Source organism: Octodon degus, unplaced genomic scaffold, assembly GCF_000260255.1.
Source record: "Octodon degus isolate 3935 unplaced genomic scaffold, OctDeg1.0 scaffold00297, whole genome shotgun sequence".
In the NCBI taxonomy this organism is placed as follows: Eukaryota; Metazoa; Chordata; class Mammalia; order Rodentia; family Octodontidae; genus Octodon; species Octodon degus.
In genome coordinates, this window is record NW_004524873.1 from 534,498 (window position 1) to 560,938 (window position 26,441).

At 39.6% G+C, this 26,441-nt stretch overlaps 1 protein-coding gene across 2 annotated transcripts in view; it reads right to left on the bottom strand.

Moving 5' to 3' along the window:
* The window catches only part of Hsdl2 (hydroxysteroid dehydrogenase like 2), an 82,173-nt gene extending 55,933 nt beyond the window's left edge, over positions 1 to 26,240 (bottom strand). The window contains exons 1-6 of one of the 2 annotated variants that reach the window (XM_004647258.2): positions 26,138 to 26,240; positions 17,635 to 17,798; positions 15,189 to 15,287; positions 7,958 to 8,072; positions 6,193 to 6,296; positions 4,564 to 4,662 (exon numbers count right to left, since the gene is read on the bottom strand). In XM_004647258.2, the coding sequence (XP_004647315.1) occupies positions 4,564 to 4,662; positions 6,193 to 6,296; positions 7,958 to 8,072; positions 15,189 to 15,287; positions 17,635 to 17,798; positions 26,138 to 26,154 (598 nt within the window). In that variant the 5' untranslated portion in view covers positions 26,155 to 26,240. The remainder of the gene's footprint in view (positions 1 to 4,563; positions 4,663 to 6,192; positions 6,297 to 7,957; positions 8,073 to 15,188; positions 15,288 to 17,634; positions 17,799 to 26,137) is intronic. The other variant, XM_004647259.2, reaches the window with a different exon arrangement.
* Positions 26,241 to 26,441: the final 201 nt, after the last annotated feature.

Here is a 26,441-nt window from a genome sequence, read left to right on the forward strand (position 1 = left end):
GGTATGCTTTTTTTGATAGTCCTTATCATTTAAAGACATATTAAAATACACACAGATGAAATGATAGTATCATTGAGATTTGCTTTAAAATAATCCTGCAGAACAAGAGGGGGTTGGAAACACACAAGTTAATGAATTAAGATGGGTCACAGGCTGAAAACCATTGAAGCTGAGTCCTGTGCTATTTTCTCTCAAAGCATGTATTGGGTACATGTCTGCACTTATGTTTGAAATGTTTCATAGTTAATGTTCAATGCCTTAGCTGGGTGTGTTCATGGCTGTAAACTCAGTAATAAGGAGACTGAGGTAGAAGGATCACTGTGAGTTTGAGCCAGACTGGAATATATAGTGAGATCCTGTCTCACAGAAAGAAGGAAGGAAGGAAGGAAGGAAGGAAGGAAGGAAGGAAGGAAGGAAGAAAGGAAGGAAGAAAAAAGAAGGAAAGATTAAAAATATGTAATGAAGGCCTATGCAGATTTATAATTTCTAATTCTATGTAAGGGGAAGCTAGGCCCAGAGAAGTTTCACTTCCCACAACTGAGAACATTATGAGAAACTGGATAATTTTAAAGACTAGCGACATTTAGACATTAAAAAAAAAAAAAAAAAAAAAAAAAGTCCATTCTACCATTTCTTTACTCTAAATTAGGGTAAAGAATACTTGAGACATTTAATTGTGCTCTTAAGAAAATTAAAACAAAATGTCATTCTTTGAGTACAAAAGCCTAAAGACTCTCACAGAAGAAAAGATAGACTGAATTAATTCTGAAAATCAAATAAATTTTAAATTTTACAATCAAGATTCACACATTTGAAGAGCATCTAGGTAGACTGCTTCTCTGATTATATTACAATCATATGATTTATTTTTCCTAACAAAAATTTTAAATCGGCTGGGGAGATGGCTCAGTAGAATAACTGCTTTCCTGGCAAGCACAAGGGCCTGAGTTCAATCCCTAGCTTTGCCAAAAAAAAAAAAAAAAAGCCTCCTAAAAAAAAAAAATTAAATCACTAAGGGGAGAAACAATATGCTATATTTTTATAACTCTCCAATGACTCTAGGTTTGCAATATGGACCAAAAGGAAGTGTTTTAACTTTAATAAGCATTAAACATTTACATGTAGATTATATGGTCTTTCAGTATGAAAGTTAACAGTTTATCAAGCTTACTTGGTAGACATTACACCAAAACTTTCAGCCAATCAAGTAATATTCTTATGCTATAATTATCACAGCAATCCTATCAGCATCATATAATAGAGAGGAATTAAGAACTGAATAAATGGGGGCCAAGGAGATAGCTCAGTAGAATAAGCGCTTCCTTAAGAAGCGCAAGGGTCTGAGTTCAATCCCCAGTTACGCAAAAAAACAAAACAAAACAAACTGAATAAAGTAAAAACTAAACAGGAAAAAAGTACATGTACTTAAAGATGAAACAAAAGCATTTCTATTAAAGCCAAGAACACGAGATCCAGCCCTAGCCCAAGCCCAGTGAGTGTGTGGGAGAGCTTTCGGCTACCCTGTGCCCGCATCGGGACCTGTGTGGTCCAAGCCCAGGCGCAGCATGGGTGAGACCCTCTTCCACCCCCATGGAAACCTCACCACCACTCTGTGCCCCCCCCCACTCCCGCCTAGTGAGTGAGAACTTCTGCCACGTTCTCAGGACCCCGAGATCCAGCCCTAGCCCAGACCTGGTGAGTGTGTGGGAGAGCTTCCTCTCCCCTCTACTCCACCTTGTCCCCTTCAGACTCAGCTCAGGCCTGGCACACAGGCCTGGGGTGAAACTCTGCAGCTACAGTCCCTGCAGAGAGAGTAGGGGACAGAATCACCCAGCTAGTCCAGGAGCAGAACATCTTGCCAGAGAGGCACAACAGTTTCACTCCCAAGGGTGGCAACAGGAAGGAGCTGAGCACAGCAGCCAGACCCAAGCCAGGCACAACTGGATAAATTCAAACTTTGTAGATATGCACCTGAATTTCAGTAGGTGCTAAGGTTATAATTGCACCAAAGCTCTACAACAAAGATCAGAAGACAGTGCTATACAAAATGACGACGAGAAGGAGCAAAATGCAATCTCAGACCCCAAGCCCACCCATAACAAGTGCAGAGGACACTAACACAGAACAAATTGGGAATCACACAGCTGAAATCAATGAATCAATAGCTTCTGAAATAAAGAAACAGCTGCAAAAAGGTAGAGAGGAACTCAGATTGGAAATGAAAAAAGAAATCCCTGAGTTAATAGCTTCTGCAGTAAAGAATCAAAGGCAGAAACATATGGAGGATCTTTAAAATAATAAAATAACTATGACTCAAAAAAAAAAAAAAAAAAAGAAACATATGGAGGAAACCTAATGCCCACCCAGAACAAGTGCAGAGGACACTAGCTCAGCTGAAATGCATGAATTAATAGCATCAAAAGTAAATAAAGCCAAAAACACACAATAAATATGCCTGTTACCACTGTTACTATTTAACACTGTTCCAAAAGTATGCTAATTTATTAAAAAATGGGCCAGGTCTGATGGTGCACCCCTATAATCCCAGCACTCAGGAAGCTGAGGCAGGAGGAATATAGTGAGTTTAAGACCAGCCTGGGCTACAAAGTAAGCTCAAGGCCAGTATGAACTGCATAACAAGACCCAGTCTGTGGCAGAGACACAATTATCACTATGTTTTTGTTCCTGAGATAGTGGCTCCCTGTACTGCCCAGGCTGGCCTCAAACTCCTGGACTCAAGTGATGCTCATGCTTCAGCCTCCCAAGTAGCTAGGATTAGAGCCAAGTACTATACTACCATAAACAGCTATGGCATCACTTTTTGTAATAAAATTTCAACTTGGAAAAAAAAAAACTAAGAGACTCTTCTGAAAACTGTTAAATGCTAATGAAAGTTCAGTTTGCTGGTATAGCTGTAAAAGAAATATACAGTTTTATACGTACTTTAATAACAAATCAGAAAATATATTGAAAACAAAAAATATAAAATACCTAGTAATACATTTAATAATAATACAGAAGACCACTCTTCTGCTGATGGAAATACAATGAATTAGGTACCCTAAAGGGCTATCTTATTACAGCCAAACTATAAATAAACAAGAGACACTTTCTAGGGTATCCTGGGCTCTCAAAAACTCAGGGGAAATCAACTGGTGGAAGATAGAAGAGATGAAAGGGACAGTGCATTAAAGCAAGGAAAAGGGAAACCAAGAGTGATGTGTTAGAAAGAAATGTCAGTATACATAACAGGACTGTGGCCTGGGGAGATAGCACAGAGATCTAAGTGTCTGTGTGATGGTGCGGGACTGTAATCCCAGTGATGGGGAGGCTGAGGCAGGAGGACCACTATGAGTCCAAGCTGCAGTAGCGAGACCCTGTACCAACTAACTGAATGAATAAATGAATGATTTTTAAAATATAGATAAGGGCCAGCGAGATAGCTCAGCAAACCAATCATGTGCCTGCTTTAGGCAAGCGCAAGAACCCTTTTGATCCCTGGGACCACATGCCGCACTGCCCCCACCCCAGGTGTGGGCACACTGAACTGGCAGAGACTGGGTGTGATGGTGCAGGCCTCTAATCCTAGCAGTGGGGAGGCTGAAAACAGGAGGAGCGCTCCGAGTCAAAACAAAACCTGTTTCATAACAAAATTTACATGACACAGGTGGCATTCTGTAAACACATTCGCATGCAAAACAATATCCAGAACATGCTACAAAACAGTACACTGTGGAGTATCAAATGTTACTCGTGATTCCATGGCTGGGTGGAAGTTGCAGCTTGCTGCCACCCTGCTGCAGTTCTGGCAAAGTATGATGCCACATAACTGCTAGCCCAGGAGAAGAGCAAAATACAATAACTGCAGTGCAGTGTAGCTTCAACTGAATGCCTCTAGTGTTCCTACCACCGAAGAGCTGGAAATCCTCAGCCAAACCATCTTGACTGAAGACCATATTCATTCTCTCCAAAGTTTTCTGTCATCTAAAAGGGCTCTGAGTGTTCTAGAAACTTGGTAGAATTCATATGAAAGTACAGAAAATGTAGCTTTGTACAGAAGCAAAAGATAAAAAAGTAAAGAATCCCAGAGAGTTAAAAGGTATTTGTTGGATCACGTGAGTAGAAAACAAAAGTGTAAGAAGCTGAAGAACTTAGTAAGACAGAAAGAGGAAAGGTTAGGGAAATCACCTCTCCCTTTGGCCCTCACGAGCCTCCTCACATGTTCCAGGGTTCAGTGTTCCTACTATAGCTATTGGTGCAAGTGTTAGCCAAGTTCTTTTAGCTGGAAGATGAATGGTAAAGCTCTTTGGCTGCACAGTGAAATATCTGACTGGTTTCTCCACAGGAAGAATGAAGTTACTGCTGACTGTCTACTCATGTCTACCCTACACCACACTCAAGGTACATGTCAGGAGTGTCACAGACTGGGCTGGCAATGTAACTCCGGGGAAGTACACTTGCCCTAGAATGGTGGAGGCCCTGGGCTGCATCCCCAGCATGGGGATCAAAGGGGCCAAAGACAACAAATGAAAACAAATAAACTGGACTTTAAGAAGACCATACCTGTTTTAGGCCATAAGGCATTGACTGCAATTTCACCTTTAAATTCTTCTGCCATTCCCAACACACACATAGACATACCATACTTAGCAATGGTATAAGCTGAAAGAAACCACAAAGAATAATAATTTGAGAAACAAATTAATTTGTGAATAGAAACAACCAACTTCTTTCTATCTTCTCCCTGACACTTTTTTTTTGGGGGGGATGGTACCAGGCATCAAACTCAGGACCTTGCTCTTGCCAGGCAGACACTGTGCCACTGGGCTACATCCTCAGCCCTTCTCCCTGACATATTTTTGAGAATTCATTTTAATAACATAAAAAGCTAATAATAATAATAATAACATAAAAAGCACAAACTGTTATTTTAAAATGTGTTGAGTTTTTGACAGGGCACCGTGGTGTACACCATAATTCCAGCACTCAGGAGGCTGAGGCTAGAGGATCACTGTGAGTCCAAGACCAGCCTAGGCTACAAAGTGACCTCAATGTCAGCCTGAACTGTACAGTGAGACCCTGTCTCAAAAAGGAAAAAAAAAAAGTTTTTATGGAAGTAATTAGACAGGCATGAGCCAATTTTTTATATTCTCATATTTGATTAAAAGGAAAAGTAATAAGTTTTCATTTTTCTTAATACTATGGTAAATAACACTATTGATTCCTCATCTGTCTTCTCATTTTAAAGAATGAAAGCTTATTGCCAACAACACAAATTAAAAGAGAATGAAAGTGATTATTTAAAGAAACTACTGTCAGTAAAATCCTGTGGTTTATTTAGTAGGGTATGTGTTTAACATGCACAAGGTCCTAGGTTTGATCCCCAGTAATGCATAACTAAATACACAAATAAGTAAATAAATAAATAGCAACAACAACAACAAAAAGGTGAAGACTGGGCATGGTAGTGCATTCTTGTTATCCTGTCTGTGGCAGGAAGACTGCAAGTTTGAGGCCAACCAGGTAGATACAAATACCTCCACCTAGGAACTTAATAAGACATGTCTAAAAGTGAAGTAAAAAAGGGCTCTTAGGTTTCTGAGAGTGCTTGCCTAGCACATGCAAGGACCTAGGTCCAAGTACCAGCAAAACTTTCAGTTTTGTGTAAGAAGTTCTCACCACAAGCACCCTTCCAAAGGCTGGTAAATTGTACTAAAATAAGAACTAAGTATCTGATACAGTGATTTTAAAGAAGCACCCATACGTAAATCTTTTTACTTACCATACTTGCCTTACTTAAAATCATTTCGCTATGAAAAGTAAAATATTTCATCGATAATTTTTAACTGTATGAAAGAATAAGTCACATATGATAAAACACACCTGCCGAGACATCAAAGAGCTTTCTGAAATGATGTAAATCCCTAAGTTAATTTGAGTAATACTTACACAAGTACGTATATACATTTGTCAAATTTGATTAAACTTAACCAGGAATATCTGTGTATTTTACCGAAAGTAAACTATACCTTAATTTTTATTATAAGCAAATGATTATCTGAAATTTCCAAATTTTACTTACTGAAAATTCAAAACTGTCTACTGTGTATAGATTGTGATTATATAATGGATATACTGATTTAATTCAAAACAGATTTAAAAAACAAAGCGCCTCCTCATCCTACTACGTACCACAGTGCTGTTTGAACCACATTGGATTTAAATTCAGTGGTGGGCTGAGATTAAGGATATGAGCAATTTTACTCTTTTTCAAAAAAGGAACACATGCTTTAGATCTGAAAACAAAAGAAAATGTAAGTTAATTCTTAGTTTGAAGAATTTCTTCCCAACCCTAAGTTACACTTTAAATTACTCTTCCATAGTAACTATACTTCATCTAGCAATCGATACTTGCTTACTTTTGTTTGTACAGTAGTTTTGTTTGTTTTTCTAGAATGAAGATAGGAAAGGCAACTAACTTTCATGTTTTGAAACTTTACTTAATAGCCTGACTATAAGATCTGCTTTAACAAATCAAATCCTTGATAGAGCAGCATTATGCCCAACCAAGGTTCTCCTCAACCATAACAGTTCCCAATTCTCCCTCCATAACAGATTCAGAACTTCTAAAATGGCTACTGTACTAGTCAGTCCGCAGTGCTATAGAACATGGGTGTTCAATACAGATCTGGATTAAAATCCTGCTTCTGCCCCTTCAGTATGTGATCTTGGGCAAATTTTATAACTTATTTGTTGTCTTAGTTTTCTCCTCCATAAATGTTGGTAATATGCACTACCATCTAGAATTGGGCAAAGGATTAAAATGAGACAACACAGTTGAGATACTTAGGACAGTGCATATACACTAAACATGAAATCAATTATTGCTCTCATAGTGTTACAACTTCACCTCCAAAAACATAACACAGAACTCCAGAGCTCTAATTTAGTAATGTAACTTTCAATATATTCCCAAATTTAATTTGTACCAATACAAAATCCAATATGCCCTTAGGAATAATACATAATTTCATTTTTTAAACCTACTCATAAAGGTAGGTAATTTATAAAAGATAAAATAGTGTCCAACATTTTTTTAAAAATCTAAGTATTAAATTATAACATATTATAGTGTAAATATTTCATAGCTTTATTTTATACTGAAAGACAACTAGGATTTTAAGCTAGTCTCTTCATCCTTCAAGTCAGTTTTATCCAAATATATAACACTCAGATCACTAAGGCCAACATCAGGCCAGAGACAAACACAGCTCAGTGGCATAGTGCCTGCCTGGCAAGCACAAGGTTCTGAATTTGATTTCTGATACAAGAAAAAAAAAAAAAAAAAAAAAAAAAAAAAAAAAAAAAAAAAAAACCACAAAACCCACAAACCAATGCCAACATCTTTTCAACCTAACAAACCAAATACAATCAATACAGGTTTTTGTATTCACTGTTTTTCATCTCCAAACATGCCTCACCTCTACTAGAGTGAAGGGCAGAGGGGCAAGCCATACCATAGCGGATTTTTATTAAAACAGTGAACTTGTACCTTCAAAGCATCCAGAGGACATAGACTAAATGTATTCCAGACAATGAGACCATGTTCTACACTCTAAGGGATGAGCTCATTTCATTCACAATATAATTATGAGCTTTCCCTGTATCTACAGGCAGAAGCTTCCTATTTGCACGTTGTCCAGTCTGGCCCTCAACACTCTAGTACTAACCTGAGATCAAGTGTGTCTTTCAAAGCAATAAGCAATCCTTTCTATACTTTGTCAAAATCTTCAGTACCACACTTAGATACAAATTCCTCCAGCTTTATGAAGTGGCTGAGCTTCCTGATAGATTTGCAAACTGCACTGCCAATTTGGTTCACATCCATTTACAACTAGGTAAGATCTCCGAGAATACTCCGGGGCATTCTCCCTCATAACTCTTCCTCTTGACTCACGTAAGGTAGGTGCCTCTGGTGTTCACACTCATCATCAAATCCACCTTCTTTGTAGGTGTTTCCATTGTGTTGGTCAAGGAAATAGCACTGGCATTGTTCACCAAAATGTCAATTCCTGTTACCAAAGTAATTAGATTTTAAATATGTAAGACTTTTTTCACACATATACAAGTAAATGTATTTAGTCTATTTCACTGAACCTTCAGTTGATTCTCAAACGCTTCTTTTATAGAATAAGACTGAGCAATACACTACTGCAAGTCTCAGTAGCTGTCCCTAAATAGCAACCACAGCTAGGTATGGCTATACATGCCAGAATATTGGTATTCAGGAGAGTGAGGAAGGAGGATTGCTGAGAGTGAGTTCAAGGCCAAGCAGGGCAACTAGCAACTTAAAAAGATCCTGTCTCAATTTTTTTTTTTTCCTTGTGGCCAGCTCAGCCCACCCTAGGCGTGGGGTTGGCATAGCATGTGGTGCTGGGGATTCAACCATGGTCCCTGCTTTTGCCTAAGCTTCCTTAAGCAGGCACTTTAGTATGCTGAGCTATCTTGCCAGCCCTCAAAATATTTTTAAAAGACCTGAGAAAGTACCTCAGATCTTGGGTTCAATCCCCAGTACTGAAAAACAAAAACAAAAACAAAAACAAAAATCTAGCACCTGCATGATTTTCACTAGCACCATGGGGATGTAACCAATCAACACAGGGCCACAGGAAACTCCAGGGAGCTAGCCTGTTCTCTCACCTCCTGGGGTCTTCCCTCCCAATCACCACAAACTTTGAGTCTAATTCCTTCCTAGTATGTCTCCAAGGCCTGTGGCCCTTTCACACACACTGGCCTCACTTTCCCTCAAGGCCTATCTCTTAAGCAGAAAGGGTCCTTCTGGCCTTGGAAACTGGAAAGGAAAAAGACTTTGAGTTTTATTAATAGTCAAATCATCAACATGGACTGATTCTGTTTTAGTGACTCACAGACACACACACAAATAAATCTCTAATAATTATAATTTCTGGACTTTTTTTCAGTTCCTACCTTTATTCAATTTATCTTGTTTATATATGTAGTGAAACAATATAAAATGAAAATGGTTTTGGGGAAAGGAAATGGGTTTATAAATCCCACACAAAGGCTTTGTGCCTAACCAAAGCCACTGCTGTGTGGAGACCTCTGGATGAAACCATCCTGACCAGAGAGCAACACCTTCAACTAAGGACTTAGGACTGAGAAGGAGGAGACTCCATCAAACTCAAAGTCACTGGACAGGATAGCAATAAGACCCAGCACTTGAGAGGCTGACGCAGGAGGACTGCTGCAAGTTTGAGGCCAGTCTGGGCAACACAGTGAGTTCAAGGCCAGTCTGAACTACATAGTCAATTCAGACTCACTATAATTAATAAATAAATAAGTAATGAGATTCACTTCAAAGTGAAAATAACATATTTCAAGAAACTCACGGGCCTGCCATGCAGGCCCCACCCCCAGGGCACGACAGGGCATGCTGAGACGGCAATTGAGACTGGGCGTGATGGTGCACACCTGTAATCCCAGCTCTTGGGAGGCTGTAATCAGGTGGATCACTATGAGTCCGATCTAGTAGTGAGACCCTGAACCCCCTGTAGACCTTTCCCTAAAAGTACAAAAAAAAAGAAAAAAGAAAAAAAAAGAAACTCAAAGAATCATACTGTCAAAAACAGGGCGTTCCAATGAATTCACTGAGGTTTCTCTTCACAGATCAAGGAATTGCTGAAAAGCATACAAAATGAAAGGTGTGATGGAAAGTTTACGAGAGACGAATAGGGGTCATCCAATAGGTTAGACACTCTTTCTATCATTGTTCCCCTCAATCCTTTTTTTCCTAAATACTTCTTCTGTAATGTAGCATCCAAAATGGGAATAAAAACTTGTATCCCATCTTCTTAAAAACACTGCATAATTTAAATTTCAGAGCTTGGTTATGCATTATCATTTGTTTTCATTGTGCTGATTTTTGGTGATCAAGCCTCAGCTCCCTTCAAGTTGCAATCCTTTTTGAAAAATCACAAGTGTGTAGAGTAGCCCCCATTTTCAGCAGAGGGTGGCCCCTTTCTATGTTATGATGGCTGTTGTGGTGATTGCCAACTGGTGGTCAACTTGTTACAACCAGCTGCACTGAACTAGCACAGTGCTAGGTGTGGGAGGCCCACATAAGAGTTGTTGCCAGGAGCATAAAGGGCAGAACTAGAGAGGCTGTTGGGAAGCTATTAGGGAAGTTGTTTGGAGAAGCTATTGGAAGCTACTGGTAGCTACTGGCTTTCCTAGGCTACTCTGCTGAGTGACCTTGTCATGCTAGCTTTCATGGTGGCTATTATTGGTGGAGGAGGAGCTCAGGACCTCACTGTTGCACAGAATGGCTGCAGTTCACTTCAGAGAGCTTTGTCTTCACCTTGAGCATCACCTCCTGGCTCCAGAGGGGAAGATGGTGCACAGCTCAGTTTCCTAGAAAAGCTTGTCATACTGGCTTTCCTGATGGGATCTCAGCTTTGTCATTGTAGGAGCTCAGGACCTCACTGTTGCTGAGGACGGCTGTGGTACTTCTCAGCGGAGCTCTGGTTCTTACCTTGAGCATTGCTTTTTGGCTCCAGATGAGACCCCTCAGCCTGCTGGCACAGATCCTTCATCCTGCTGGCACAGACTTTCTAGCTTCCACTACTGACCTTTGTACCTTGCCAGTGCAGATCTGTGAAACAGGCCTGCATGAGACATTTTCATGGGCTCTAGGCCTCCAGTTGGACTTGGAGGCATTGTTATGGGCTCTCGGTCTTCAGCTGGACTCATGCAGGACATTATTGTGGGATCCAGGCCCTCAGCTGGATTCTTTGGTCTTCAGTGTGTGGACAGATTTCCTGCACTCTCTGTATGATTCTTTGGGTGATTCATTATAAAACAATCTTACAAAATATGTGTCCTATATTGTATTGTTGCCCTTACTAAACCACAAACCACAACAGCTGCATTCCTCAATGACAGTAATTTGCCTTCAGTTACCAGACAATAACTGAGCAAAAAGAGCTAAAATATGATGACTATGAGGAATGATAGTCTCCTCCTAATTCTTCCCTGAAAATGAGTTAAGAAACTAAGTCAAATCCTAACTGGCACTAACTGACTACTTTTTCTAGTAGTGTCATTTCAGATAAAACACCCTGCATGTGAATTCAACTTCTCCTTTGTCTTCCCTATTTATAGCCTTCTCAGTAGAAAAAAATAATTTTTTTTCTCTCCTCATGTGGGTATTTATATTACTTTGGGAAAAATTACCAGCTACAAGATAAGAATGGGGATTTATAGGAAGAGGGCTCCTCTTATGGCAAAAGTCTGTATTTGGTTCTCCACATCACTGCATTGTACAGTGGGATTACACATAATAAAGCATTACTTTTTTTCCACTGGCCAATGTGCCTCATATCTAACATGTACATAGCCCTCTGGAACATTATGGTGGGTCAGTGAGGATGGCTTGGGAACATCTAAATGTGCCTGGTTATAATACCAACAAACCCTTAGCTCAAACTCAAAAACACCTCCCTTCTAGAAGCTTATGAGCTAAGTGGGGGAGGAAAGAAAAAGAGAAGGGCTAAGATATAATGTAGTGCAAGATAAAGATCAGAGAAATGACAGGAGTTCAGAGGAAGACTATGCTTTTGATTATCTGGCATGGAAGGAGAATAGGCTTTGGTGGAGATGAGATGTCAGCATAGAAAGTGAGGGTTTTATTTTACTTTGACAATTTTATGAGTAGTAATCTGAGCAACTACACTGAAGACAGCAATATGCAATGTAACAACCACTGTTCTTTAAAAAAGTTAATCTGTCATTGATTTATGTATTTATTTTTTACGGATTTAGTACAAGGTCTACAGGGACTCACTGCATAGATCAGACTCGTAGTGATCCTCCTGTTTTCAGCCTCCCAAGCGCTGGGATTACAGGCATATGCCACCACACCTAGTCTCAACTGCCATCTCAGTGCCCCCTGGGGGCAGGGCCAGCACAGCACACCTGAGATCCCAGTTGCTGTGCTCTGCCTAAGCAGGTGCTTTAGTCCGCTGAGCTATCTGGCCAGTCTGTCTGTCTGTCTGTCTGTCTGTCTGTCTTTTTCTTTCTTTTTCTTTCTTTCTTTCTTTCTTTCTTTCTTTCTTTCTGTTGAACAGGGTCTCACTACATAGCTCAGACTCTAGTGATCCTACTGTCTCAGCTTCCCCTGTGCTGGGATTACAGGTGTGTACCACCACACCCAGTTTTGGTGTCACAGCATACCCAGGGTTCTAGAGCTAGCACAGCATGCAATACTGGAATCAAGCCCAGGTCCTTGAGCTTGCCAGGCAGGCACTTACACTGCCGAGCTGCCTCTCTAGCCCAACAACCATATTGAATATGTATCATTTCTAATGTCTTATCTATTATTTTCATGCTTTTTTAAAAAAAAAACATTAAAAGAAAGTTAGGATTTTAACTGTAGAGAAAGGAAAATTTCAGGAAAGATCCAGGATAAACAGGGGAGACTAGGGAGGGCTCAAGAAGAAGAAAGGAAAAAGTTAAAAAAAACTTTTAAGGTAGATAGAAGTAAACATTTTTCTTGCAGCAGGGAGGTAATATAGGGGTACAGAAGAATAGTCCAATAAGCCTTTGATATCAGAGTGTGAAGTACTTGAATGTTACTAAGGTATCTGCATTTTATCCAATACAGTATCAAAAAGTCACCAGCTCATGTTTACATTAATTAGAAAGATGAAAGCACATGGAAGCACATGACTAGATGTATTTTTTTTTTTTTTTTTTTTGGTATTTATTACAAGGTCTATAGGGTGTCACTATACAGATCTGACTTGTAGTGCTCCTCCTGTTTTCAGCCTCTCAAGAACTGGGATTACTGGCACACGTCACCATCCCCAGTCTCAGCTGCTGTCTCAGTCAGTCTTGGCCAGGGATCGAATTTTGGTCCCTGCATCTGTCTTGCAGGCACTTTAATCCACTGAGCTATCTAGCTGGTCCAATGAATTTTCTTATTAAGGTCCTAGGTCTATTTTGAGTGGTAGTTAAATTTTCCAAATTATTTTTAACAATTAAAAAGAAATGCTATGACATGGATTTAAACCATGTATCTATAAATGCAAATACTTGTTTCTGACCATACTTCAGAGACTAAGAAAATTCAAAATATCAAAACAAATTTAAAAATTAATATCTAGGGCACCAAAACAATTAAAATTATCAGTAGTGCCTCCTTAATCCTGATTTCATTTTCTACAGTTTTAACTATTTGCCGTCCACATCTGCCTGAAAACATTACACTGAAAAATTCCAGAAATAAGTGATTCATGTTTAGAGCTGCCTGTCATTCTGAGTGACATGATGAAATCTCGATCCATCTACAGCATGAACCACAAGCCATCCCTCTATGTAGTGTCTCCACTTGCTATAGTTTAGATCTAAAACATCCCCCAGAGTCTCCTGTGTGCAGAGGTACAGGCTCTAGAAGGTGACTGGATCATAAAGGCCCAAGCTCCACTACTCAATTAATCCTGTGAAAAGGTCATAATTTCACAAGATTATTAAGAAGTGACAAACTGGGCATGGTAGTGCATGCCTGTAATCCTAGCACTCGGGAGGTTGAGGCAGGAAGATCGCTGTGAGTTCAAGACCTGCCTGGGCTGCAGAGTGAAACCCTGTCTGAGAAAGACCCCCCCCCCAAAAAAAAGAGGTGACAGGAACACAGGAGGTGGGGCCTAGTTGAAGGGAGTATGCCATGGGGACTATTCAGGTGCTTGGCCCCTTCCTCTCTGGGTCTCTCTTTCTCTTCTACCTGGCTTCCACCAGGTTAACAGCATTCCTCTTCTGTGATCTTCTGCCATGACATTTCTGCTTCGCCACAGGTGTAAGAGCACCCAGCCAACCAGGGAACAAAATCTTTAAAGCCATGAGTCAAAACACATCTTTTCTCCTTTACACTGTTTCTATTGAGTATTTAGTCACAGGGATGAAAGCCAGACACAACTCTATGCCTCTGCTGGTTTTGGTTATCCGGTTGTTACTCTGAGCACTTGTGTTCAAGTAACCCTTATTTTACTTAATAAGGCCTAAAGTGTAGAAGTAGTGATGCTGGTATTTAGATTTGCCACAAAGAATTCATAAAGTACTCCTATAAGTACATTCTTTTGTACATTTTTAAGTACTCAATATGTAGTTCAGGCTGGCCTCAAACTCATGGTGATTCTCTAGCCTCAGCCTCCCTGAGAGCTGGGATTACAAGTGTGCACCACCACACCTGGCAGCTTTCTATAAGTAAAAAAAAAGTTCTCAACCTAAAAAAAAGCAAAGTACTGTTCTGCTGAAATTGCTAAGGTCTACAATAAGAATGAATCTTCTATAGATGAACCTATGAAAAAGGAAAAAGAACTCAGGCTAGTTTTTCTAGTATGCTGCAATTAGTTATCCACCTGAGAAAGAGAGAAAGGACAGCCACATAAGTACCATTATGGCATATTATTACTGTTTTTTTTTTTTTTTTTTTTTTTGGTGGTACCAGGGATTGAATTCAGGACCTTGAGCTTCCCCAGGAGGCACTTATTCTACCGAGCTATCTCCCCGGCCCTGTCTTATTATTACTTATTGTTGTTAGTCTTTTATGGTACCTGATTTATAAGTTGAACTCTATCACATGCATGTTTGTATAGAAAAAATGTAGTATACACAGTGGCACCTCAGTGCCACAATTCTCTGCAACTAGAATCATGGAAAGAATGAAGCTCATAAACTGAGGTACCATTGTATATTGTTACAGTTTAGATCTGTGATAGCCCTCCAAAAGTCTGTGTTCAGAGGCAGAACTTCTGGAAGGTGATCTGGATCACATATTATCAGGAGGTAGGGCCTGGGTGGAAGAGCTGTGTCACTGGGGGCGTGCTTTTAAAGCATATATTCCTTTCTCCCCAGCTCCTCCCTTTTCTCTCTTGATTTTGTGCTGCCACAAGAACAGCTTTCTTCCTTCACATCCTTTCACAATGCCATTTCTGCCTTGAATCCAGGTTATCATGGATTGACTCTCCTGAACTGAATTAAAAATCTTCTCCTTTAAGTGGTATCTGTCCCACCAATGGAAAAGTAACTACCCATACCTGGCTTGAGGCATCCACTGGGTGTTGACAGACTCATTATTTTATCAGTATTCAGTAATTATTTCAAAAAGGCACTACCTCCAAATTTCTCCACTGCTTTCTCCACTGCACTGCTGATTTGCTGTTCATCTCTTACATCCACAATACAGGGCAAGGCCTTTCCTCCAGCTGCTTCAACTACAAAGGGTAAACAAACAGAAAATCATTAAAGCATTCTAATATGATACCTTCCATTCTGATATATCAGACAAAAGAAAAAAGTACCCCTTTCAGAAAATCAATAGAAACATTATCTCATAATGACTAGTGACTCCAACACACAGGACAGATTGACCATGTCCAGCCTACCACTAGCTAAGTCAATGCTATTAATAAAACAAAAAAGAAAGCCTGTCATGGTGGCTCATACCTATAATCCCAGCATTTGGGAGACTGAGGCAGGAGGACAGCTATGAGTTCAATGGACAGCCTGGGCTACATAGTAACTTCAAGGCTAGTCTGAACTACCTGGTGAGACACTGTCTCAAAAAAATAAAATAAAATTAGAAAGAGGAAGATTTTTTTTAAAAAAATTCTATTACAAAGCAGTAAAGGGGTGGGGAGGTAGCTCAGTGGCATAAGCACCTGCCTGGCAAGTACAAGGTCCCAAATTCTATCCGTGGTACTGCAAAAAAAAAGAAAAAAAAGAAAAAAAAATAGTAAAAGGAAAGTAATTAAAAATTTTTATTATAGAAAAATTTTAAAAGTACATGAAAATACAAGGAATAGTTTTAAGGCTGGGGAGAGAGCTTGGTGATTTAAGCACCTGCCTGGCAAGTGCAAGGACCTGAGCTCGATCCCCAGTACCACATGCCATGCGGGCCCAGCACTGAGCCAGCCAAAATCGGGCATGGTGGTGCACCCCTATATTCCTAGCACTGGAGAGGCTGAGACATGAGGATCGATATGAGTCCAAGCCATGTAGTGAGTCCAAGCCATACCAAATAAATAATGATTAAAAAATATTTTTTAAAAAAAGAGTAGTTTTTAAAGCTACCATTAATCTCCTATCTTTAGTGATTGTTACTGATTTATCTTTTGTTTGTTTTATTTTGTTGCAGTGCCAGAGATTGGACCCAAGGCCTCTGTACCCGTCTACATTCCCAGTCCTTTTCATCTTTTATTTTTTTATTTTATTGATAGATGTTCTCACTACAGTTTGAACTCACAGTGATCCTCCTGTCTCAGCCTTGCCAGTGCTGGAATACAGGCATGTGCCACCACGCCCAGTTTCAGGACCAGCACAGCACACCTAAGGTTCTGGGGCTGGCACAGCATGCAGCACCAGGGATTGAACTTGGGACCTTGCATTTGCCAGGCAGCCATTCAGACCGCCAAACTAGCTCCCTAGCCCTTTATCTTTTATTTTGAGACAGTCTCACTTAGTCACAATCTGGGATTAAACTTTCAACGATCCTGCCTCAGCGTCCCAGAGCACTAGGATTACAGATGTGCACTGCTTCACTCAGTTGATTATTACAGTTCTGCTGATTTATCTTCCCCTTGCCACATTTTATTTGTGTTTATATTTTAAAATAGTCCTCAGTATCATTTTACTCATAAGCGGTTCACGTACATTGCTGCAATACAACCACAATACTATCAACATGACTAATAAAACTAGCAATATAACTACAGTTGAATTTTTAAGTCCTTTCTCTTGGCCCTTTGCCTAGAGTAATGTCTTAAATGTAAGACAAGGGGCTGGAGAGATGGCTCAGTGGTCTAAAGCACCTACTTGAAACAAGCTTGGCAAAGCACAGGGACCGCGGTTCGATCCCCAGCACCACATGCCAGCCAGCCCCGCCCTCTGGTGGGCTGAGCTGGCCACATACACAATAAATAAATGTAATAAATAAAAATAAATAAATATTTAAAAAAAAAAGATTTAAATGTAAGACAATTACTCATCAGCTGAAAATATTAAAATAATGACTTGAGAAATATGTATACTAAATAATGCTTTTCTAAAATGTCCACACTATCACCCCCAAAATTCTCTCCTCCCCACTCCCACTCTGTCTCCCTCCCATCCCAGAAGCAGCACTACCCTCACGGGCATCACTTTTAACTACCATCCCTCACATCATTTAAAAATGCTAGAAAAGAAAGCAACTCCTGCTCCTGAGCAACAAAACAAACTTTTTAAAACAAGATAAATACTTCTTTAAGAGTAGCTTTCACATATGTGTTCTGCTGAAAATAAGACCTAACTGGAAAATCAACTTCAGCAGTAATTTCTTGCAGGTTGTGACCATGGTGATGGCCAGCATCATGCAGGCAATCATACCTCACTATTCTCTTACTCAATGGCTGCTTCATAATGACAAGGAAGGCAAGGATAGGTTGATTGGGGACAGCATTTTTAACCTCTAATTAGGTCTTATTTTCAGGGAAGCACAGGTAGTTCAAATTCAACCCGCAGAAAATTATGTATTGAAACCACCATGAGAACATTCAATGACATGGTGAAGGTCACACTCACTCTCTTCAGCAGCAGTGTAGATGGTGCCTGGAAGTTTAGGGTGTGACTGGGAGGTCTTTGCAGCAATGACAATATTTGCTCCATCCTTTGCAGCTTTCAGTGCAATTGCTTTGCCAATGCCACGGCTTGCACCAGTGATGAAAATTGTGCATCCTGCTAGCCTCCTACAACAGAGCAGAAAACCATCAGAGAGCTCAACACTTCCTTTACTCATCAGTATCAGGAGCTCATGCATGCTTCTGTAATATCCACAGTTGCTTCCCTGTGAGATTTTCACAGCTTTCATATATATATATATATATATATATATATATATATATTAGAATCAATTTATCTAGCTATACAAGCAAAAATCAGTTAAGACTTTGATAGAAATTATATTGAATCTATAATTCAATTCAGGAAGAACTGACATCTTAATGACATATTCTAAGCCATGAACATGATATTATCTCTATTTGAGTCTTCAACACTTATTCGATATAATTGTACAATTTTTTATAGAAGGGCATTGTACTTCTTTTGTTAGCTTTATTCCTGGGTACTCAATTGTTTTTAATGTGTTTCAACATTTTATTTGTACATATTTTCAAATTTAAAGAATGAGAATAGTAAAAGATATAGATATCTATCTACCGATAGGTAGACAGATAAAACCTTCACTTGGTAATATACAGGGTTAATGTTTTACCCTACTATGCTCAACTTGCTCTTCTCTTTTCTTGTCTTCTCTTCTCTTTTCTCTCTCCCTTTTCTTTCCCACCTCCTCCTTTCTCCCTCTTTGTCCTTCTACTTTTTTTTTTCCCCCTTAAGAATAAGAAGAGCTGAGCATGGTAGCACTGGTCTATAATCCTAGCACTCAGGAGGCTGAGGCAGGAGGCTACCTAGTAAGTTTAAAATCAGAAAATGAAAATGGTAGGTTGAATATATGGTCTGTTCTCTTATGTATCCACCACAGTTATAACACTGATATAGTAATTATTTGTATCTAATGATCCATCAGCATTGTCAACGCAATAATGCTCTTTAGAGCAATCTTTGCTGTCCAGTTCCAATAGAGGATCCACATTGGGGTCAGAAGTGCATTTGCTTCTCATATCTCCTTAGTCTGCTTTAGCCCTTTTACAGCATCTCTTGCCTCTTACAACACTGACTTTTGCAAAATACGGCTACCACTCCTTTATGTGATACTGTGTCTTCACTATATCAACTCAGGCCCACCTGCACTCACTGGATACTTGCTATTCTTTCTCTTGCAACAAATAAATAATCAGTGTAAACAGATGTTTACTTTAAATTACTTTTAGTGGAATTGTAAAAAATATTTTAAAGTAATACAGTATGTTTATTCGACAACCATGAAATTTTTGGAAGCAAATCCCAATGGTCATATTACTTTATTTATGACTTCAGTACTTACTTGCTTACTAGATAATATTTTTTACACTATGTCATTATACCTAGGAAAATAATAACTATTCAAGAGCACCCAATGTATGTCCATATTTAAATATTCATAATATTTTCAATAACGTCTTTTTCTTTTGGACTGATCTAATCAGGATCCAATAAGGATTCTGCATTGCACTTGTTAAACCTTGTAAATCCCTTTAACTTATACTAATTCTCCTTCTAATTTTTCTTTTTTTTTTTTTTTTTTTAGGAAAAAAATGGTTTTGTACGTGGGATGAAACAATATAAATTCAAAATATAGAGATCAGGGTTAACGCTATCACTCATCTCTTTAAAAAGTTTATGAATCTCCAGTCAAAACCAACAGGGTATGTGAGGTACACTTCTGAAGTGTTATTGCTATGCTCCCACGCAGACCACAGGATGCACACCACCTGGAATGTCCTCAAAAGGCTCTGTGATGACAGGTAACAGAGTAAAACTCCAGAGTCCTTTCTTTCTAATGAATAGCTACAGACCAGGACAGAGGGGACTATTCAAACTTCATCTTTTTTCCTTGTGGTTTGGGGTCTCTACTTCCTCCCTGGCCTCCTCAGCAGCCCCCTCAATCTCAAAATTTTTGAGATGGTCTTCCTGGGCAGTTTAGGCTGGCCTTAAGTTCAGTATATGTAGCCCCTGAAGTCATGACAATCCTCTTGCCTCAGTCTCCCAGTGCTCAGATTACAGGTATCGCCACTGCACCTAGTCCCCTTCTATTCTTTATGCCACTTACTTGCTGAAAGTTATAGAGATCATCTGTCCTGTAGTAGAGTTCATATTCAGGACTTTGAACTCAATGTTGTTGCATTTCTATATTTCTATATTTGTTGCAGATTTTTCCAAGAAATTGATTTGTAGAAATCTAAATTATTGGGGCTGGGGAGATGGCTCAGTGGAATAAGCGCTTCCCTGGCAATTGCAAGGGCCTGAGATCAATTCCCGGTTCCGCAAAAAAAAAAAAAAAAAATTAAATTATTTTCCTTCACTTTTACTTGAAACTGTCAAACTTTTAATTTTAATAATTTAGTTATAAAAATAATTTAGTTATAAAGTATTTAATATTTAGTTAAAATTATTTTCATTTTCTGTGTAGGATAATGAGACCTATAAATAATGACACAACTTAGTATCTATATTTCTATGCATAATTTGCTTCAGTGAGAAGGAAAGTATTGCTGTATGGAAGTGCCAAGATGCAAGAAGGTATGAAAACCAAACACAATGGTAAGTAAAGAAATATTTAAAAAGGCACAACAAATAATGCTTATGGAGTCAAAACAGGTTATATTTAAAAATTGTTATAATATAAACTCCAATGTTTAAGTGCTTTAATTTTTTAAGTCCTTGACTTGTTTGGAAGAATAGCAAATTCTATTTACATATTGGTAAGTTATGCACATATGACAAAATGTCTATGTTAAGAGGCTCTAGGCTTAGGTTGAAGGGAGAGAGCATGTGCTTAGCATGCAAGAGAAACTGGACTGAGCCGACTAGATAGCTCAGCAGACTAAGCACCTGCTTAGGCAAGCACAGGGTCCGGGGTTCAATCCCTAGCCCCATATGCCATGCTGGCCCTGCACCCAGGCACACTGAGCTGGCCACCAAGACGAGGTGTGGTGGCATAAGCCTGTAATCCCAGTGCTGGGGAGGTTGAAAACAGGAAGAACACTATGAGTCCGAGCTGTGTAGTGAGACCCTGTACTAAACGCATTACAAAAAAAAAAGAGAGAACATGGATTTAATAACACCATAATTTTTAAAAAGGTTAGATTTAATGATTGTTAAATAGAAATTCCAGACCTTGACAGTTTTGCTAACAAGGATAGGATGCTGACTGCAGTGTAACTTTTTGGAAGAAAAGAAGGGCTCTGTAAGTCAGTTTTGAGAATATAAAAACTCTCCCAGATTAAATCCCTCTGAAAACACAAAAACAGATCACATGACAAAAATCACCATAAGGGGCTGGGGAGATGGCTCAGTGGAATACGCGCTTCGCTGGTAAGCGCAAGGGCCTGAGTTCAATCCCCGGTTCCACAAAAAAAAAAAAAAAAAAACACCATAAACTTGGCATAGACACACACACCTGTAATCCCAGTACTCTTCAGAGGCTGAGGCAGGAAGGCACAAATTCAAGCCCAGCCTGGGCAATTTTGTGAGATCCTGCCTCAAAATAAAACAATACAGGAGAAGGGCTAGGACTATGGTCCTGAATTCAATCCACAGTAGTAATCTACCCCCAACCCCAAATTACTTGAACTACTTGTTTTTCTCTATATGTTTAGATTATAGGTTTAATGTACACTTAAATTTATTTTATGATAGCATTCCATTTTAATTTCTGTCCCTTCATCTTTGGTAAGGAAAGTTATAAAATATACATGGTTTACAAGTCAAAACTTATAATAATATATACTCAGAGAACTTACTATGTAGCCCAGGCTAGCTTTGAACTCACAGCAATTTTTCTGCTTCAGCCTCCCAAGGGCTGAGATTATAGGCATGTGCTACCACATCCTGTGAGCATTCCCTTCCTAAAGACGGTAAATCCTTTGCCTTTTGCTAGAAATCCTACTATCATGTGTTAAGTTCTTTTTGTATATAAGGTTTTATTTCTGGACTTTGTTCTCTTACTTTGGTTTATTCATGCACCAATACCAAATTATTTTAATTACTCTAGTTTTTAAAAATACTTTAATACTGTATCTGGGAAAGCTAGTTGCTGCCTCATTTGTATTACTTTTTGAACATTTTCTGTTCACTCTTGGATATTTATTTTTTCAAATGAACTTTAGCATAGTTTGTGCATTCAAAAAAAAAGTTTCTTTTTAAAAATGGTTAAAAATTTCATCACATTTTCTCTGATTTTCATGTGCCAGAGAAATTTAACAAATTGAACTTCAGGTTTTCACTACAGTTGCAAGTATCCATCATCTGATGATGGTATTGAGAACTTTGGACTTTCTCTGAGGTGTCCTGGTTCCACTGCTCAGTGGCATGTGTCCAGCTGCCTTTGCCATTTTTGCTGCCAAGGACTGACACTGGGCCCACTGGGAATCAGGCCAGCTAGATCACAAGTAATGGGGTAGAACCTCTGGGACATTTTTACATGAGCACTTTCATTAAAAATCAATTTAAAATCTCTATATGCTGCTTTTTAAATATAGAAAAGAGAAAAATCACACATATAGAGTGCATTTTACATATAATATATGATTTCACATTTTTTGAAAAAATAAATACAAATGGATAGACCAAAACTTAGTGAAGTTAAGCCAGGCGTGGTGGTGCACACCTGTAATTCCAACACTCAGGAGGGTGAGGCAGGAGGATTGCTGGGATGGGGCCAACTTGGGCTACATAGTGAGTATAAGGCCAACTTGAACTACAAAGTGAGACCCAGTCTCAAAAAGGGGCAGGAGCACTTGATTCCTAGTATGAAATTTTAAAAAAAGTGGGGCAATGCTCAATGCTGATGAGACCACAAGACAATTAAATGAACCAAGTGAAGTGAGCTCCCTAATTCACTTCCAATACCAAAATAAATGAAAAAAATCATATACGGTATATATGACATACATATTCAATATATAGAAATATATATGCATATACATAGTGATCCATATATATATACATATGTGTATGGTCATGTACATACACTGTGTAGGCCAGGCTGGTCCCAAACTGTGTAAGTTCAGAAACAGCTTAAATTACATATGCAATGAGCCCCTGTCTCAAAACAAATAAATAAATTAACAAATAATAAAATAGGGGCTGGAGGTGTGGTTCAGTGGTAGAGCACTTATATAATATGTGTGAATTCCTGGGTTCAATCTCTAGCACCACAAAAATAAATTAGTTAATAACAAAAATAGTGTAAAAACCATAAAAGTACAGAAAAATCAATTTTTAAAAAATCATGGTTTAAAATTATCTTACAGAGTTGTCACAAACACAAAGGCCTTAAAAGAACAGTAATTCTATGGGGCTGGTGAGATGGCTCAGTCGTCTAAAGCACCTACTTAGAACAAGCTTAGCAAAAGCACAGGGACCACTGTTCAATCCCCCAGCACCACATGCCAGCCAGCCCCGCCCCCTGGTGGGTTGTAGCTGGCCACACACACACATAAATAAATAAAATTTTAAAAAAAAGAACAGTAATTCTAAATTCATAAAATACATGTCTTCATGTCAAATGAATAGTATAATCAGTCAATATTTAATTTTTAAAAACAAAATATTAGTAACACACATGATAAAGAACACTTTTTTAAATATACAAGTTCTCAGAGATCCATCATAAGTCTCATGGATTAAGCCAGACAAATAAAAAGATACAAAGAGCTTTAAGCTAAGCTTCTTCCTTTCTTTTTTTCTTTTCTTTTCTTTCTTTCTTTGGGAGAAAGTCTCGCCATGCAACTTAAGACTCCTGTCTCAGCCTCCCCATCGTTGGAATTACAAGCATACATCACCATGCCAAGTTTCAGTGGCCTGCCTGCAGGGTACGCCCAGAACCATCAGCATGGCATGCAGTACCAGGACTGAACCCAGGTCCTTGCACTTGCCAGTCAGGCACTTAAACCGCTCAGCTATCTCCACAGCCCTAAACTACATTTTCTCAACTTCTGGACTGTTGACATTTTGAACTGTGTAACAGGGGAATGCCTGTGCATGCTAAGATGTTTACCTGTATCTAAGATTCCACTCTCTGGAGGCCACTAGTAACTTTCCTCCATTAGAACAATCAAAACCCTTCTCAGACATAGGTATGGCAAAATGTCCTCTGGGATTCAAGTGGCCTCAGGTTTATAAAGAGGTCCCTCTTCTCAATTGTGATGAAACAAACACAAATTTTAGGTATAACAATCACTTAATTCTCTAATTAGATTTATTATCAAATATTTTGCTGTTTGCCAACATATTGGATTAGAAAATCTCATTCATCCTTTTGGGTCCAACTTTTTTAAAGGCAAGTATATGTATATAGCTATCAAAATTTAAAGTACATATTTTATTTGATCCAACAATTTCTTTTTTTTTTTTATATGTTGTTTTCCCCCTAAAAGTTTTTTTTTTAATTTTTTTTTATTTATTTGAGAGAGAGAGAGAGAGAGTGGTGTGTGTGTGTGTGGCCAGCTCGGCCCACCAGGGGGCGGGGCTGGCTGGCATGTGGTGCTGGGGGATTGAACCGCGGTCCCTGATGCTTTGCCAAGCTTGTTCTAAGTAGGTGCTTTAGACCACTGAGCCATCTCTCCAGCCCCTGATCCAACAATTTCAACGGCAGGAATTTAGCTCAAAAATATACTCACATACATACAAACAGCTGGATAAAAAGATAATCATGGAAGCAAAGACAGTAACACAAAACTTGGAAGAGCCAATATGCTCCAAAAGGGGACAGGTTAGGTAAATAATGGTATACCTATGTAGTCAGAGATTATGCAACAATTAAAAATAAACTGGGCCTAGTGACACTTGCCGGAAATCCCAGAACTTTAGCAATGCAAATTCCAGTTTATGCTGGGTAATTCAATAGTTTTGCAAGACCATGTCTCAAAATTAATTTTACCAAAGGCTGGGGATGTAGCTCAGTGTGAAAGCCCTGGGCTCAATTCCCAGCACTCGGAAAGGAAACAAAAGAAAGAGGAATATGTAAATGTACTGCAAATGTATTTAGTGTATATCCCAAGAAAAAGGTCAAAATGGAATCTGGCATTGTTTTTAATATGTGTCTCTTGTTTTACAAAATATGCTTATAAGTATACATAATAAAAACATGACAAAAAGTAACTGGGATAGGGGCCAGGGAGATGGCTCCGTGGAATAAGTGCTTCCCTGGCAAGCTCAAGGGCCTGAGTTCAATCCCTGGTCCCGCAAAAAAAAAAAAAAAAAAAAAAAAAAGTAACTGGGGATATGGATTTTAAAAGTAAGGAAACTCACATTTTACTTTGAAATGTCTTTTAGCTATATGCAAGGTTCAATCTAATTATAGACAAGACATGGAACTCAGTTAAAGATATTCAAACTTCCTCACCCTCCTATTGGTAATTGAACCAAGGGCCTCTGGCACTGAGCTGTATCCCCACTCCATCTTTAAGTCTTGCTAAGTCCCTACATTTCTCAGACTGGAGTCAAACTTGCAGTCCCCCTGCCTGAGCTTCCCAAAGTGAGAGGATTACAGGCAGTAACCACCAGGCCCAGCTTGGATAGGCAACTTTATATAGAAACAAAGAGTAGAATGGCAGTTGCCAGGGCCTGGAGGTTGGAAGAAACTGGGAGACATTGTTTCACCGGCATAGTTTCAGGTTTTTTTTTTTTTTCAAAGTTTTATTGATAAACATATAGTAATGAGACAGTTTCAAATCAAATCGAAAGTACAGTTTCAACAAATAATACACTGCATACATTCTTCCTAGCATAGTTTCAGTTTTACAAGACGAAAAGTTGTAGGGGTTGGCTGCACCACATTGAAAATTTACCCAACACTAACTACACTTAAACACAGTTAAGACAGAAAATTTTATGTTACGTGTACTCTGCTAAACTTAAAAAAAAAAAAAGTAAATGGAAGTTCTTCCCTTAAAAATACCCATACTTTCCCATATTTTAGGAACAGTTTAACTTGTTACTAATTAGAAAATCATTTTCAAAAGACACTATTATTTTGTTACTCTACAGCGAAGCATTCAGACCTAGCGGAACCCTGAGGTCCCCATGCCCCAGTGACCTTTCACCTAGAATTCGCCCTCCAGGCGCCAGAGGAGCAGCTACGGCCGGAGCAGAGATCAGGCTACCGCTGGGAGCGACAGGGAAATCCACTCTTGACGAATTATCCGTGGTCGAGGTTTTTACACTGCTGCCCCCCTGCTTACACTATTAACACAACTTCGGGTTACTTTTCACGCGACGCTGCAGATCCACAGCACACAAGATCCAGCGTGGACCCGGGCTGCTCAGCGCGCTGCTCCTGCCTCCATGGCCCTCCCTTCTTCGCCCAGTCGTCCCCACCGAGCCGCGCACTCCATCCCGCCAGGTCTCGACCCTGTCCCCTTACCCGGTGTTGGGCAGCATGACTTCTCTGGAGCACAGGAGTTAGCGACAACTGCAGCAGCGGAGGTGGCGGCGGGGGGAAGACCCGACGCAGACCCTCCCTCCCCCGTGGCCCCGCCCCGGGCCCCGCCCCCGGGCCCGCCCCCCTCAGGCCCGTGAGGGAATGGGCTCTCGGAGAAGCTAGAGATAGCCGAGTGCGCCTGCGCACACCGTGGGCCCAGCGCTGCTAGGCGTGAGAGCCTCTCGGTCTCTTCTGGAGCCTGGAAACCCGCTCTCTGCGCAGGCGCCGTGAAAGACGCCTCAGCCCT